Below are 13831 nucleotides of genomic sequence, written 5' to 3'. Positions count from 1 at the left end.
CCGGTATATCTACCAGACTAAACAACCAAGAGCGGTTTGGGTGGGTCTCAGAAAGTACCTCTAGAAATGAACGCAGGAATGAGGATCCTTTCAACTGACGCTTTTTTTTTTTTTTTTAAGGTTTTAAGGAATTTCGACACCTAAATTGGGGCTCGAATTTACAACGAAAAAATCGAGTTGCATGGTCTATTGACTGAACCTTTAACTGCCATTCAAAAAGGCACTTTTGGTTTTCCTAAATTCTCTATCTTACTCTCGATTTAAATCTTATGAGACTACCTCATATTTATCAGTAAAACATGACAATCCTTTGGAAGCTGGAGAGTTTTCTTAAATTATTCTGTTCAATGCCTATGAGAAAATGGTTTGATGCTATTATTAAACAGATGTTCCTTTTCCATGAAAATAATAGGTTTCTCAATTTCTAAACCGGTAACTGAATAGAAGGGAAATCAGGAATTCTGTTCTAAAACCATTCAGGGAGTTATTTGGAAATGTAGAAGGATGTTTACTAATTGGGATACACACACTACTTGGAAGGATTTCATCTCTCATGTATTTTGAGTTTGAGATAGGAAAAGGTATCCTTAACTGTAGAATTGAGAAGCTTCTATCAAAAAAACCCAAAAACTTTTAATGGACTGTTTCACCTCAAGGGTCACTAAGGAAGGGGACTACTGGGGTGGTATACTTAACATTGACAAAGCTATACATAAAGTGCACAGACAAGTCAGCCATCGTAAAAAGTCCTAGAGGTTTTATAGAAGAAATTTTTGTTCTTGCAACTCTTTCAGACATTGAGACTTGGGGATTTGGGAATAGGGAACTCTGGATCCATATGGAAAAGCGCTTAGCTATCCATAACTAAAATGACTGGACTGTTTTATATGTGTAATGTTGGATCAAGGCATTCATATTAGAGTGTGGTTTCCTACTTCCTTTGAAATTCTAGCACAGTGAGTTTTTTAATCTGTGTTCTGTCTCACCGGATGTTGGTCATCAGGATATGAGGACCCAGTGGGCACAGAAAACATCTTTTTATGTCATTAAATCCACCAGAATATGTAGAATGGTCCTTCGCCTGAACAAACCCTCAGAAAACTTTTTAGTTAAATTGGAATTTAAAAAAATTATTGCACAAACAGATTACTGTTTACTACAGTCCTGACTATAGAAATAAAACATTAGGGGCACCTGGGTGGCTCAGTCGGTTAACCGAAGTCGGTGTCCAACTTCGGCTCCAGTCGTGATCGCTCGGTCCATGAGTTCAAAGCCCCACATTACGCTGCGTGCCAACAGCTCAGATCCTGGAGTCTGCTTTGGATTCTGTGTCTCCCTCTCTGCCCCTCCCCTGCTCGCACTCTGTCTCTCTCAAAAACAAATAAACATTTTTTTTTTTAAATGGTAGAGTTTGTGTAATTTTCATATACAATTTTCCTAAGTAGAAATAAATTTATTGAGTGGTTACAATGGGCCAGAAGTCAGGTATAAGGTTCCACAATGTAAGAAAAAATAGTAGTACTTGATATCAAATTGCTTTTAATGAATTTTTATTTTATTGGAGAAAGATCACAAATTATGACTCAGGTCACATTTCATATGTACCTACTGGTAATTAAGTCGTATATGCATTTCGGGTTTATCCGGCTGCCTGAAACTACATCACTTTTTTTCACTGTATAATCTCCGAATGACCAGGAACTTTCTCTTATGGAAATGAGAGCTAAAATCAAGACAATTCAGAAATTTTATTTCATTTTGCATACACTTCCTACCGCAACTGGCAGCAGAGGGATATTGATTTTTTATATCTGGAGATTTTTTTGCCATGAAAGCATTATAAATATTTTTGGTTTTCTTTTTGTAGTAACCCCAACACCTTCGGCAGCATAGCACGAATCAGAAAGTAATGGAGGTAATACCTAAGTCAAGCCATGGGGAAGAGGGGCATAAAAGGGGCAGAGAGATTTATTACTCTTGGCTTCCTCCATAGAAAGACAGAAAATAAAATTACTGATTCTGATTGATATCTGGGGATAATCCCACCTTTTGGACAGGATTAAAAACTCAGTCAATTAAAATGAGATATCGCCTCACACTTGGCAGAATGGCTAAAATTAAAAACACCAGAATCAACAGGTGCTGGCTAGAATGTAGAGAAAAAGGAGCCCTCACGCACTGCTGGTGGGAATGCAGATTAGTGCAGCCACTGTGGAAAACAGTATGGAGGCTCCTCAAAAGGTTAAAAATAGAACTCCCTTAAGGCCCAATAATCACATTACTGGGTATTTATCCAAAAGATTTTTTAAAAAACACTAATTCAAAGGGGTATATGCATTCCTTTGTTTATTGCAGCATTATTTACAATAGCCAAACTATGAGAGCAGCCCAGGTGTCCATGGATAGATGAATGAATAAAGTAGATGTGGTATATAGACAATGGAATATTATTCAGCCATAAAAACAGAAGGAAATCTTGCCATTTGGCAACAACTTGGATGGAGCTAGAGAGTATAATGCTAAGCGAAATAAGTCAGAGAAAGACAAATACCATATGATGTCACTCACATGTGGAATTTAAGGAACAAAACATGAACAAAAGGGAAAAAAGAAAGAAAGACCAACCAAGAAGCAGACTCTTTAACTACAGAGAACCAACTGGTGGTTACCAGAGGCGGGGGGTAATGGGTTAAATAGAGAATGAGGATTAAAAAGAACACTTATGGGGGGAAAAAAACAACAACAAAAAACCTTAGTCAATTAAAAACACAAACCTTAGAGTAGTGGAAAACCATGACTGAGGCCCTAAGGTGTAGTTTAATGAGAGAAAAGACTAGAAGCGTTATAAATTTGCCATTGATAATAATGGCACCCAATTGTTAAATGTCATCAAAGCACGTTATCAGAGGCTAGACATGTTAATTAGGGGAATTTATTCAAGGAGATGGAACTTGAAATGGAATTGGGAAAACTCTCCTAGGCAGAGAGGAGAGAATGGCAGGGGAAGAAAGTTGTTTAAAAAAAGAAAAAGAAAAACAAAAGAGCAAATGAGAAGGCACTGAAAAGAAAATTTGAGTTGTTATTAGTGCTAGTTAATGCAAGCAGAAAGTATTATTATGGAAAAAAATTTGACTGCAAAGTTCCCACCTGAACCTAAGGCAATGGGAAGCCAGTCACCCTATGCATAAGACAGATCACAGAATGACCAGAATTTCAGAGTTCGGGGCTGGATAAACTAGAATTAGGACCCTGGGTAGGAAACAATAGAATCATCCCAAGCCAGAGAAGATACAGAGAGCATGTGAGAAAGGCGGAAAGATCACTCACCGAGACTCTAAATAAACATCAACCTGATTTAGTGACTGAGTGACAGGAACAATTGGGGCCTCGATACAATGACAGGAATTCAGGGTGCTGCCTCCCGTTATAAGAAGTCAGGCAATTACTAAGCAGAAGGAGAAAGTGGTTACTTCAGACTGGTCCTGAAAATTGTATTTATATTGATTGATTGATTGATTGGTTGGTTGTGTGCTTCTGAGAGAACTACTCACAGGGGCTCCTGTCTGATGGTTGCCATCTATAAGTGTCAATCTCTCAGGTTTTTCTAAACCTGGGCTTTTGCAACAATAACGGACAGACCATCTTGGTTCACCAAGAGAGCATCAGAAACCCAAGCATGAGCATTTCAAGAGACCCTCAAGGGAGACCGTCCCAGGGACGTGGTCAGTGATGAAACACGGTGACTGGGAATGAGCTTCCTGTTCCCTCGTCCTCTGGGTGCAGAACACTAAGACAGCGGTGGTCTTCCTTACCCAGGACGTTAGCTGTAACAAAAATTGGGGGAGATGGAAAAAGATTTAAATAAGTTCTGATGCCTGTGAAAACCCTGTCCTGTCCCAGGGAAAGGAATCCGAATCCGAAGATACGGAAACCATAGAAAAACTAGGACCTTGATTAAATCATACTTAGCTGTGTCTGAGGCATTCCAAAGGGCCTGTGAAGTAGTTAAGTCACAACGGGCCTGAAACAGAATTACAATAACTCTACTACCTTCTGGACAAGGCGGAAAATGAAACCAAGAACTCCACTCCCTTTGTAGCTGATATAATACATGGGGCACACTACGAACTAGAAACAAAGAAACTTGTACTTGAGACCCAGGTCCACTGTTCAGTGACAAGCCAATTCTGGGCAGATCATCCTTCCAAGCCACAATTTTCTTTTTCTTTTCTTTCTTTTTTTTAATTTATTCTTCAGAGAGAGAGAGAGAGAGAGAGAGAATCACAAGCAGGCTCCGCACTGTCAGCACGGAGCCCAGCCCAGGACTCGACCTAACCTGAGCTGAAACAACAGCTGAACACTTAACCAACTGAGCCACCCAGGCACCCTCAAGCCCCAATTTTTTTTTAACTGTGAAACCAGCATTTTAAATATACTCAATGCAAAAGCCTCATAGGGAGGTGGTGACAGAGCGTCCTGTAAACTGTAAGGCACTGCAGAGACACTCCGTAGTAATTTTGACCACTCACTGAATGCCCCGTGCTGGCCTCATTCTCTGATCCCACCTGGCTCTGCATCAGAAGTGAGCTCTCTCATCCCGCGTATGAGAAAGCGCACGGGTCTGTTGCCACTTCTCTTTTCCGATCCATACAACCTCTTGTCTTCAAAGAGATTCTTTTGAGTCAATATGTCACATTCCCCCATTTATCCAGATCCCATCCTCAAACAAGTCACTGTCATAAAGAGTCTGGGGGGCTCTTTCGGGAAAGAAGAAATTATGAGCTGCAGCTGTGATTCGGAAAAGTTGAACCCCTGCTTAGAACAGCTAGGAAGAGGGGTGCCTGGGTGGCTCAGTCGGTTGAGCATCCAACTTCGGCTCAGGTCATGATCTCGCAGTCCTTGAGTTCCAAGCCCTGCGCTGGGCTCTGTGCTGACAGCTCAGAGCCTGGAGCCTGCTTCGGATTCTGTGTCTCCCTCTCTCTCTGCCCCTCCCCCACTCGCGCTGTTTCTCTCTTTCAAAAAGTAAATAAACGTTAAAAAAAAAAAAAAAAAAAAAAAAGAACAGCTAGAAAGATACTCTCGGATACATCCCCCAGGCCTGTTTTAACAAAGTTTGAAAATAATAAATGTTAATAAGCTATTAAGCCGTAAGCGTAGGGGAGGAAGGCTGCAAATCAAGAAACAAAGCCAAAAGGGACTTGAACCTTGAGTGATCTGTGCCCGCTGGAGACGTGATCAGCAGTATCTGAGTTCTTTCCTGCTATGGACTCTACGGACAGTCTGAGGAAATCTAGACACCTTCTCCATACTTAAAGCATACTGGATAGGAAAGCGACATTCAAATGCAGTTATCAAAGTGTATTTCTTTTAAGGATGTGTATGCAATGACGTGTTTCATCAGGGACACATCAAATAACAAGGGGCACCAGGTGTAATGATGAATGTCAGTGTCAAGAGCTCAGAGTGCAAACTTCATTTCAAAATACCTTCAGTACTTGAAGCTGATAAGAAAACACCTGTGGTTGTCATTACTGGAAAAGCCACAGGCACTAGCAAAATGCATTGTGATTAGTTGCCTACACACATAATTGAGGGAAATGACAAAGTGCATGTACTCCTTGAGAAAATAAAGATGTTTCCCCATCCACCTCTACAGCCCCATAATGATCAGATTTTTGCCAAGATTTCCCAGTAAAATTAAGTGGACTTCCTTGAAATTAAATAAATAGATAGATAGATAGATAGATAGATAGATAAATAAATAAATAAAACCTACCTCGGCCCTGGTGGAAGATCAACCCATGTAGAATCCAAATATTTTGCTCTGGTCACCGCAACTCCAACTCCGGGAACTTTCTAACAAGCCACGCAGACTCCCAGAGATTTTTCTTTTATTGCGTTTCACCCTTTCTATTCTTTCATTCTTCGGCATAAATATTCAAACCAACCATGCCTCCCTGGGACCTCTCAGGAATCCAGGGGAAGGAAATCTGGCAGAGAGGATGAATAGCAAACCACCAGAGAAGACTTTTACACTTTTTAATGTTCCTTAGCCTCGGGGTGCTAAATAATTATTCACCTTTATAGGAGAATAGCGTGAATAGTGCCCCAAAGAGGCCTCAAACTAACCAAGGGGGGGGGGGGGGGGGGGGGGACAAAAAACAAGATATTCTACTGCTTCACAACATATACAAGTTTTATTTTTTTAATTTTTTTTTTAATGTTTTATTTTACTTTTGAGACAGAGAGAGACAGAGCATGAGCGGGGGAGGGTTAGAGAGAGAGGGAGACACAGAATCGGAAGCAGGCTCCAGGCTCTGAGCTGTCAGCACAGAGCCTGACGCGGGGCTCAAACTCACAGACGGTGAGATCATGACCTGAGCCGAAGTCGGAAGCTCAACCGACTGAGCCACCCAGGCGCCCCAACATATACAAGTTTTAATGTCAACCTCTAACTGGCGCAGTATTTTTCTACCACTGGGGGCCCAGCAAGTCAAGAGTACCTTCTGATTGGCTAACTCAGAACAACATCTGCAAACCAATGGGAAAGAAACATTAGGAAACATCCAGTGACTATAATAGCCCCGTCTTCAGACCGGCTTTTTACACAACAGCCCCTTCTCTAAACACGTGTGGGCGCGGGAAACTGGGCGGCAAGGCTCGCGCCAAGGCCAAGACGCGCTCGTCGCGGGCCGGCCTGCAGTTCCCGGTGGGGCGCGTGCACCGCCTGCTCCGCAAGGGCAACTACGCCGAGCGGGTCGGGGCCGGCGCGCCGGTGTACCTGGCGGCCGTGCTGGAGTACCTGACGGCCGAGATCCTGGAGCTGGCGGGCAACGCGGCCCGCGACAACAAGAAGACGCGCATCATCCCGCGCCACCTGCAGCTGGCCATCCGCAACGACGAGGAGCTCAACAAGCTGCTGGGCCGCGTCACCATCGCGCAGGGCGGCGTCCTGCCCAACATCCAGGCCGTGCTGCTGCCCAAGAAGACCGAGAGCCACCACAAGGCCAAGGGCAAGTGAGGAGTTTAACCACTCACGGTCCCTGCACGAAATAGTCAAAGGTTCTTCTCAGAGCCACCAAACTTCTCGAGAACTGTAGCCCCTAGTGACATGAGCTTACAGATTAGAATTGCAAGGAGAGGCGGCAGGTCCCTCTAGAGCCACTGAACTCGAAAGCAGCGGACCAATCACATGCTCCGGCGGGAGTATTTAAAACAAGAGGGGAGGAAGGAAACCAAAGGCTGACGACGGATGAGTGTTAAGAGGAAACAAAAAAAAACAAAACAAAAAAAAGTACCTTACAGATAGATACCAGTTAAGCTCTTCCGCTTGAAATAGTTGGGTGGCTCTGAAAAGAGCCTTTGAGAACTCGGAGGCAGGACATACCTCTCTACAACCTTCACTTCTTCTTAGGCGCAGCTTTCTTTGCCTTTGTCGCCTTAGGTTTGGCAGCTTTGGGCTTGGCCGCCTTGGGCTTCGGGGCCTTGGCCTTGGCGGGGCTCTTGGCCGCCTTCTTGGGTTTGGCCGCTTTCACCTTCTTCGGGCTCTTGGCCACTTTCTTGGCCGCAGCCGCCGCCGCCGCGGGCTTCTTCGCCTTCTTTGGGGTCTTCTTGGCGCTCTTCTTGGGGGTGCCGGCCCCCGCGGCCTTCTTGGCTTTCTTGGCCGCCCCGGCAGCCTTCTTGGGCTTGGCCGCGCCCGCCTTCTTGGCTTTGGGCTTGGCCTCCCCGGACGCCGCCTTCTTGTTGAGCTTGAACGAGCCCGAGGCGCCGGTGCCCTTGGTCTGCACCAGGGTGCCCTTGCTCACCAGGCTCTTGAGGCCCAGCTTGATGCGGCTGTTGTTCTTCTCCACGTCGTAGCCGGCGGCCGCCAGCGCCTTCTTGAGCGCGGCCAGCGACACGCCGCTGCGCTCCTTGGAGGCGGCCACGGCCTTGGTGATGAGCTCGGACACCGGCGGCCCGGACGCCTTGCGCTTCCCGGCGGCAGCGCCGCTCTTCTTCGCCTTCTTCTTCACAGGTGCCTTCTCTGCGGGTGCGGGCGCCACAGGAGCGACTGGCGCGGTCTCCGACATCCTTCCGCGTTGCCAACTAAGACAAAAAGTAAACTCAAACTGTCAGGGCGGCGCGTCTCGGAGGCCGGCGGCGGGGGGTTTATATAGCGAGTGGCTGAGTGATGATTGGTTGCCTGCGCCGTGCGCCGCGCCGCTCAGAAGGGCTCCTCCGCTCTGCAGTGTGGCTGTGTTTCTTTCCCCTTAAAAAAGAAGAAAAACGTAAGAAATCTGGGCATGAAATAATTAGAGATTTGGGGGAAACGGATCCGAGAGTGTTCAGGCTTCATCCCTGCCTTATTTGCTATCCGTAGTTTCAAAACCAGTACCCTGAAACTTTCCTGATTCCCCCAACTCTCTTTAAAACTTCGGTCAAACTGAGACAACTTTCAGATTTTCCTTAAAAATACTATTTCTCTCTGTTCCCATTGCACGTCTGTCTTCCAGGACATGGATCTGCACATTCTTTTCTTTGCAAATTTATATAAGTAAGCTCATTTTTATTCGAATATACAAGGAAAAACGCTTTTTTCTCGGGAGCAGTAGCACAACTCTCCCGCAGTTGTTTGCGCTAAGCCCTGGGAATTGGCAAAGGGATAGAAAATTCTACGTACAAGATGGATAACTATTTTTTTTAATAGAATCTTTTTTAAGTCTTTGAGTGACCAGTGTGTAAACTGGATTTTGATCCCCGTATTTGGGGGATTTAAACATTTCAGGAAGGATGGGGGGCGCGGTGGCTCCATGGGTTTTCCGGATAAACAGTTCTTAATAGCAGCTTTCCTAAAATACTGTATAATAGGTTTTTCAGACCTAGGATCGGCATTATACATCAACTGCAAAGAGGAAAAGAGAATCATGAAACAATGGAATGGTGGGTCTACATCATATGAGTTGAAGAGTAGAAAGCTACGTGTTTATATCCCATCTGTCTCCTTGAAACTAAATTACTTAATGACAGACAGCCTAAGATTTTTTAACTCCAATATTTAGCATAGAATTTTGTACATGTTTCCTGTATTTCAGAATGAAATTTAAAGTGCAAATGTTATTTGACTCTTTTTCAACATTGCAAGTAGGGACACAAGATTAGAAAGAAAAAAAAAATGTCATTGAAATCACTTTCTGGACTTTCAGAATTCTCCCTGGGCTTTTGACTAACAGACTATGAACTACGCTGTGACAACCTAACTTACTTGGCTACCTATGCCCACCAAAAGAGTTGAACAAACATTTCACGGCAGGTATGACCCACTTTATTATTCCATCTCTTGTAGTTTGCAACACAACAGAGCTAATTAAATTGGGTAAATATTGGATAATGAAACACAAATTTAATATTATCAACCAAATAATCAGATAATGAAATTAAACTACATGCTTGTGAAAATAAATAAGTATTTTGGTGTTATGTTTCTTCTAACAAATATCCTTCTTTCCAAAAATGTAGTTATTCCAGCTTCCATCCAATGATGACTTGAGAATTTTCTCACATAAATCCAAAATAGGATAATCAGCTTTAAAGATGTCATCTCTCCACACTTAACTAATTTCATAAAAGTCACTTGGCTTATTTTTAATTGGTCAGGTATTGGCTGGCACTGACTGAATACAAGTCTATGGGACTTGAACCCATGTTATATACCAAATACAAATACTGTGTATAAAGAGGTAAACTTACAGGATTGGATATGCAGCATTTAGTTCTCCCTCGGCAGGCATTTTAGGAGTGTCTAGAAGGGACTGTTTGTCGTCCTCTATAGCGTCATTGGCAATAGCAGTGGCCCCAAACATTTTACAGGCCCTTTTCAGACCGGAGCCTACTAGCTAATATTATCTAGACCTAAAGATAGAATTTAAATTGAGATTTTTAAAAGTTTACCATTTGGGTCATCATGGTAGTCAAAACATCAGTTGCTGAATAATCAGTGGAATTGTCCCCTAGGTTGCAAAGACTCAATTTCAGATAGGTGAAAAGTGGGGGCCTGGGTGGCTCAGTCGGTTGAGCATCCAGCTTCGGCTCAGGTCATGATCTCATGGTGTGTGTTTGAGCCCCGCTTCGAGCTCTGTGCTGACAGCTCTGAGCGTGGAGCCTGCTTTGGATTCTGTGTCTCCCTCTCTCTTTCTGCCCCTCCACCACTCATGCTCTCTCTCTGTCTCTGAAAAATGAATACACCTTAAAAAGAAAATAGGTGAAAAGTTCCTATAGTAGATGTCACCACTGCATTCTTGTACAACTCTTACTGGTTCCCACATAAGGGAGAGGACATCAGGGCTATTTCCTTAATTGTAGGTAACATCTGCCCTTCCTAGAGAAGCAATAGTTGAGACTTGATTTCACCTGAAAAGTTCTTCCCCAAATGTTTAGACAAGGATGGGGTTTGGCTGTTCTAGTTCTACTGTCTGAGACCCAGGTACTTATCCTCTCTAACTGTAGCATGGACGAGAATCTAGAAAGCTGGCTCACCCCCAGGTATTATACACTTGAAACGTCCCCCCTTTTATTTTCGTAGCCCACACAAAAAAAGTTGTGTTTATTACTTTTGAAGCCCAAATCTGTATATATGTTAAAACAATTGATTTTTCCGTTAGACCGAGACCTGAACCGTTTATTTTATACATGTAAAAATAACTGAGAGGAACTCCAGTTAGATGGGTGATGGGTAGCTCACTTATGAATTCTTGTTCTCCCCATTTTGGTGTTAACCTCCCTCTCCTCATAGTAAACCACTGTGAGAGGTCTAGATAGTGCTCAGCAGGTCAGCCCACAGCAGCTATGCTTAAATGTTCCAAAATTCAGTGAATTTCAAAGTTCAAGGAGAAAAGGGACTATGTTGAATAAATACCAAACGAGTGATTTAAAAACAAAGGCTATATAGCAGATAGAGCATTGTGTTAGAACCAGATGTGTTCAGAAGGACCACAAGAAATCACATCTATTTTAACTTCCTATCACGATGATCTCATCCGAGGACACTCTCCCACTTGAAACTCCTCTCCAAGGTGAACCATATCTCATTGTATTTCCTCAGAAGCGCACTACAATGTCAAAGTTCCAATCCTTCTTATATGTTCTTCTCTATCTAGATCTGGTATACTCAGAGGGTGCCTACGCTCTATCACACTTTGAAAATATTCCAACCCCCACTTCCTGCAGTAAGCCTCATTTTCAAATACCCTTCCCAGTCTGGACTAGAAGTTCCTCAGAAGAAGTTCACTGTCACAGCACAACCCAAGGGAACGTACATGCAATGATGAAAACGTTCTGTATCTGTACTGTCACACAGACAGCCACTACCTACATACGCTATTGAGCAGTTAAATGTGGCTGGAGTGACCAAAGAGATCTTGAATTTGATTGAATTTTAATTAATGGAAATTTAAATTTTTTTTTAACATTTATTTATTTATTTTTTGAGACAGAGAGAGACAGAGCATGAATGGGGGAGGGGCAGAGAGAAAGGGAGACACAGAATCGGAAGCAGGCTCCAGGCTCTGAGCCATCAGCCCAGAGCCTGACGCGGGGCTCGAACTCACGGACCGCGAGATCGTAACCTGAGCCGAAGTCGGACGCTCAACCGACTGAGCCACCCAGGCGCCCCTTAATTAATGGAAATTTAAATGAGCATTTGTGGCTAATGGCCAACATTGGGAAGCCCAGCTTTAAAACCACTCTTCTCAAACCTGAATAAGCGTACCATCCACTTGAAGATCCTTTTAAAAATGCCCTAGCAATTCAGGAGACTTGGCGTGGGGCCTGAAAGTCTGTGTGTCTTAAGCTCCCAGGTGATGTTCATGTTGCTGAGATACAGCTGGTCCACCCATTGCTGCCAGGCAGAAACTAGTATTCTGAGCTGATGTCTGACTCCTCACCGTTTCCTTTTCTCTTCCCTCTCCTAAGCTTTCAGTTCTTTGAAAGAACGTGTAGGATGGTCTTTGCAGACCTGGTATTTATACACCGATCTTGGCATGTAAGTTCTTGAACGAAGAAATTAGTGATTCTTCTTTGGTGCCTGGGACATCACTGTGTGTTAAGTCTGCAGGTAGCAGTAACTGAGCTATATTTCAAATAGTGTCTGACTAAGGGAAATGAATAATCTTCTGACTGCCTATATCGTAAGTACCAGCAGAGAAGGAATTTTTTTTTAATTACCTTTTATAGTACGTAGAAGTCAGGTTCTTAATGTGAATGTATGGAAGATGCGTAACTGTTGGAGTTTGTCTATTAAGCATATCAGTGCGTCATCTGTGTGACGCCTTAATTCACTAACCTTAACTCACTGGACGAGTTTCAGAGTTTCTTAGCGTTATTTTTATTAATCCTGTTAATTGGCAAACTTTTACTCAGCATGATGTATCTGCAATGTTTTACTGACATAGATCTGTGGTAGGTGGCAAGATCCTAAGACCAGAATTAGAAGACCTCAGTTCTATCCGGTAAAATACCACTTAGGAGAACAGGGTTAGCTCTCCAAGCCTGGGATTCTTCATCTTTACAATGCAAATAGTGCTTTATAAATCTGGAATCAGAATAGAAATTCAATTCACATTTGCTCCCCTTCCTAGAGTTCCTTATCAAGAATGCTGAAAATCAGGTAAACGTATATGTTCTGCCAGAGGGGAATGATTGTTCCATGATCCACCAAATTTAAATAAATGCTGCTAAAATTGTAAGAAGTCATTATTTTACTTTTAAAAGAAACTTCGCATCTAAAAGCTAATTTTAATTGTTTACAAGTTGTAATTTACAACTACAAATTACAATTACAAATTACAAATTGTAATTTACAAATTACAATTACAAATAACAATGCCTCGCTTTCATAGGCACCTGTAGGGTCACCGCCTCCTTTCTATAAATGGTACAAGGTTACGAGACTTCTCCAATGCCGATTGTCTGAGACCCCCCTCCCCCACCCCCCCACCCCCCCACCCCCCCGCAGGCACAGGACTAGCCACACGAAGCGACAGCTCTGACCCGCGCGAGGATACGAACGCCAGACCAGCCCACCCCCCCCTCCCGGCGCCCCGCCCCCGCGCTCCGCGCCCCGCCCCCTCAGCCGCGGCCCGCAAGGCGGAAGTGGGAAGAGGCGGGGCACAGACTCGTTCCCGCCCGCGCCGTTCCGGTTTCCTAAAAGGTCCGCGACCGTGGTATATAAAGGGCTGCAGCCGCCGGTAAGGTACCACACTGTGCGACGATTCGCTACTGCAGTTATGTCAGGTCGCGGCAAGGGCGGGAAGGGCCTAGGCAAGGGGGGCGCCAAGCGCCACCGCAAGGTGCTGCGCGACAACATCCAGGGCATCACCAAGCCCGCCATCCGGCGGCTGGCCCGGCGCGGCGGCGTCAAGCGCATCTCCGGGCTCATCTACGAGGAGACCCGCGGGGTGCTCAAGGTGTTCCTGGAGAACGTGATCCGGGACGCCGTCACCTACACGGAACACGCCAAGCGCAAGACGGTCACGGCCATGGACGTGGTGTACGCGCTCAAGCGCCAGGGCCGCACCCTCTACGGCTTCGGGGGCTAAACTGCGCACCTGCAGCCTCCGCGTAATCCCAAAAGGTCCTTCTCAGGGCCACCCACTCGGTCACAGGAAGAGCTGTTAACCGAGGAAGGTTTGTGCGTGTTCCCTTTAATTCTGATTGCAGGCGGGCAGCCACGTGACATGGCCGCGGTCATGTGCGCGGAGCCAGGGGAGGGAAGTCTCAGCTGGGAGAATGCTGCCTCCAGTGCGTATGTTCTGGCGGCTTTATGGCGCGGGCTTTCTCGCCAGCGACTGCACTCTTC

At 44.7% G+C, this 13831-nt stretch overlaps 3 protein-coding genes across 3 annotated transcripts; 2 read left to right on the top strand and 1 right to left on the bottom strand.

Moving 5' to 3' along the window:
- The first annotated feature begins 4603 nt into the window (after window positions 1-4603).
- Window positions 4604-7086, top strand: LOC122219296 (histone H2A type 1-E-like). The gene is made up of 2 exons (XM_042937473.1): window positions 4604-4619; window positions 6615-7086. Exons 1-2 carry the CDS (start codon window positions 4604-4606, stop codon window positions 7019-7021), a joined length of 423 nt encoding a protein of 140 aa, XP_042793407.1. The 3' UTR covers window positions 7022-7086.
- On the bottom strand, window positions 6987-8111 carry LOC122219390 (histone H1.3). The gene has a single exon (XM_042937631.1). It carries the CDS (start codon window positions 8067-8069, stop codon window positions 7401-7403), a length of 669 nt encoding a protein of 222 aa, XP_042793565.1. The 5' UTR covers window positions 8070-8111; the 3' UTR covers window positions 6987-7400.
- Window positions 8112-13215: 5104 nt separating this feature from the next.
- On the top strand, window positions 13216-13602 carry LOC122219451 (histone H4). Its single transcript, XM_042937704.1, has one exon. The coding sequence runs from the start codon at window positions 13260-13262 to the stop codon at window positions 13569-13571; it is 312 nt and encodes a 103-aa protein (XP_042793638.1). The 5' UTR covers window positions 13216-13259; the 3' UTR covers window positions 13572-13602.
- The last annotated feature ends 229 nt before the right edge of the window (window positions 13603-13831 follow it).

The sequence above is a fragment of the Panthera leo genome, chromosome B2 (genome assembly GCF_018350215.1).
Source record: "Panthera leo isolate Ple1 chromosome B2, P.leo_Ple1_pat1.1, whole genome shotgun sequence".
Lineage (NCBI taxonomy): Eukaryota > Metazoa > Chordata > Mammalia > Carnivora > Felidae > Panthera > Panthera leo.
This window is presented reverse-complemented; position numbering and strand designations above follow the sequence as displayed.

Coding starts and splice junctions, on each gene's coding strand:
- LOC122219390 (XM_042937631.1), bottom strand. CDS start 8,069: ATGTCGGAGACCGCGCCAGTCGCTCCTGTGGCGCCCGCACCCGCAGAG.
- LOC122219451 (XM_042937704.1), top strand. CDS start 13,260: ATGTCAGGTCGCGGCAAGGGCGGGAAGGGCCTAGGCAAGGGGGGCGCC.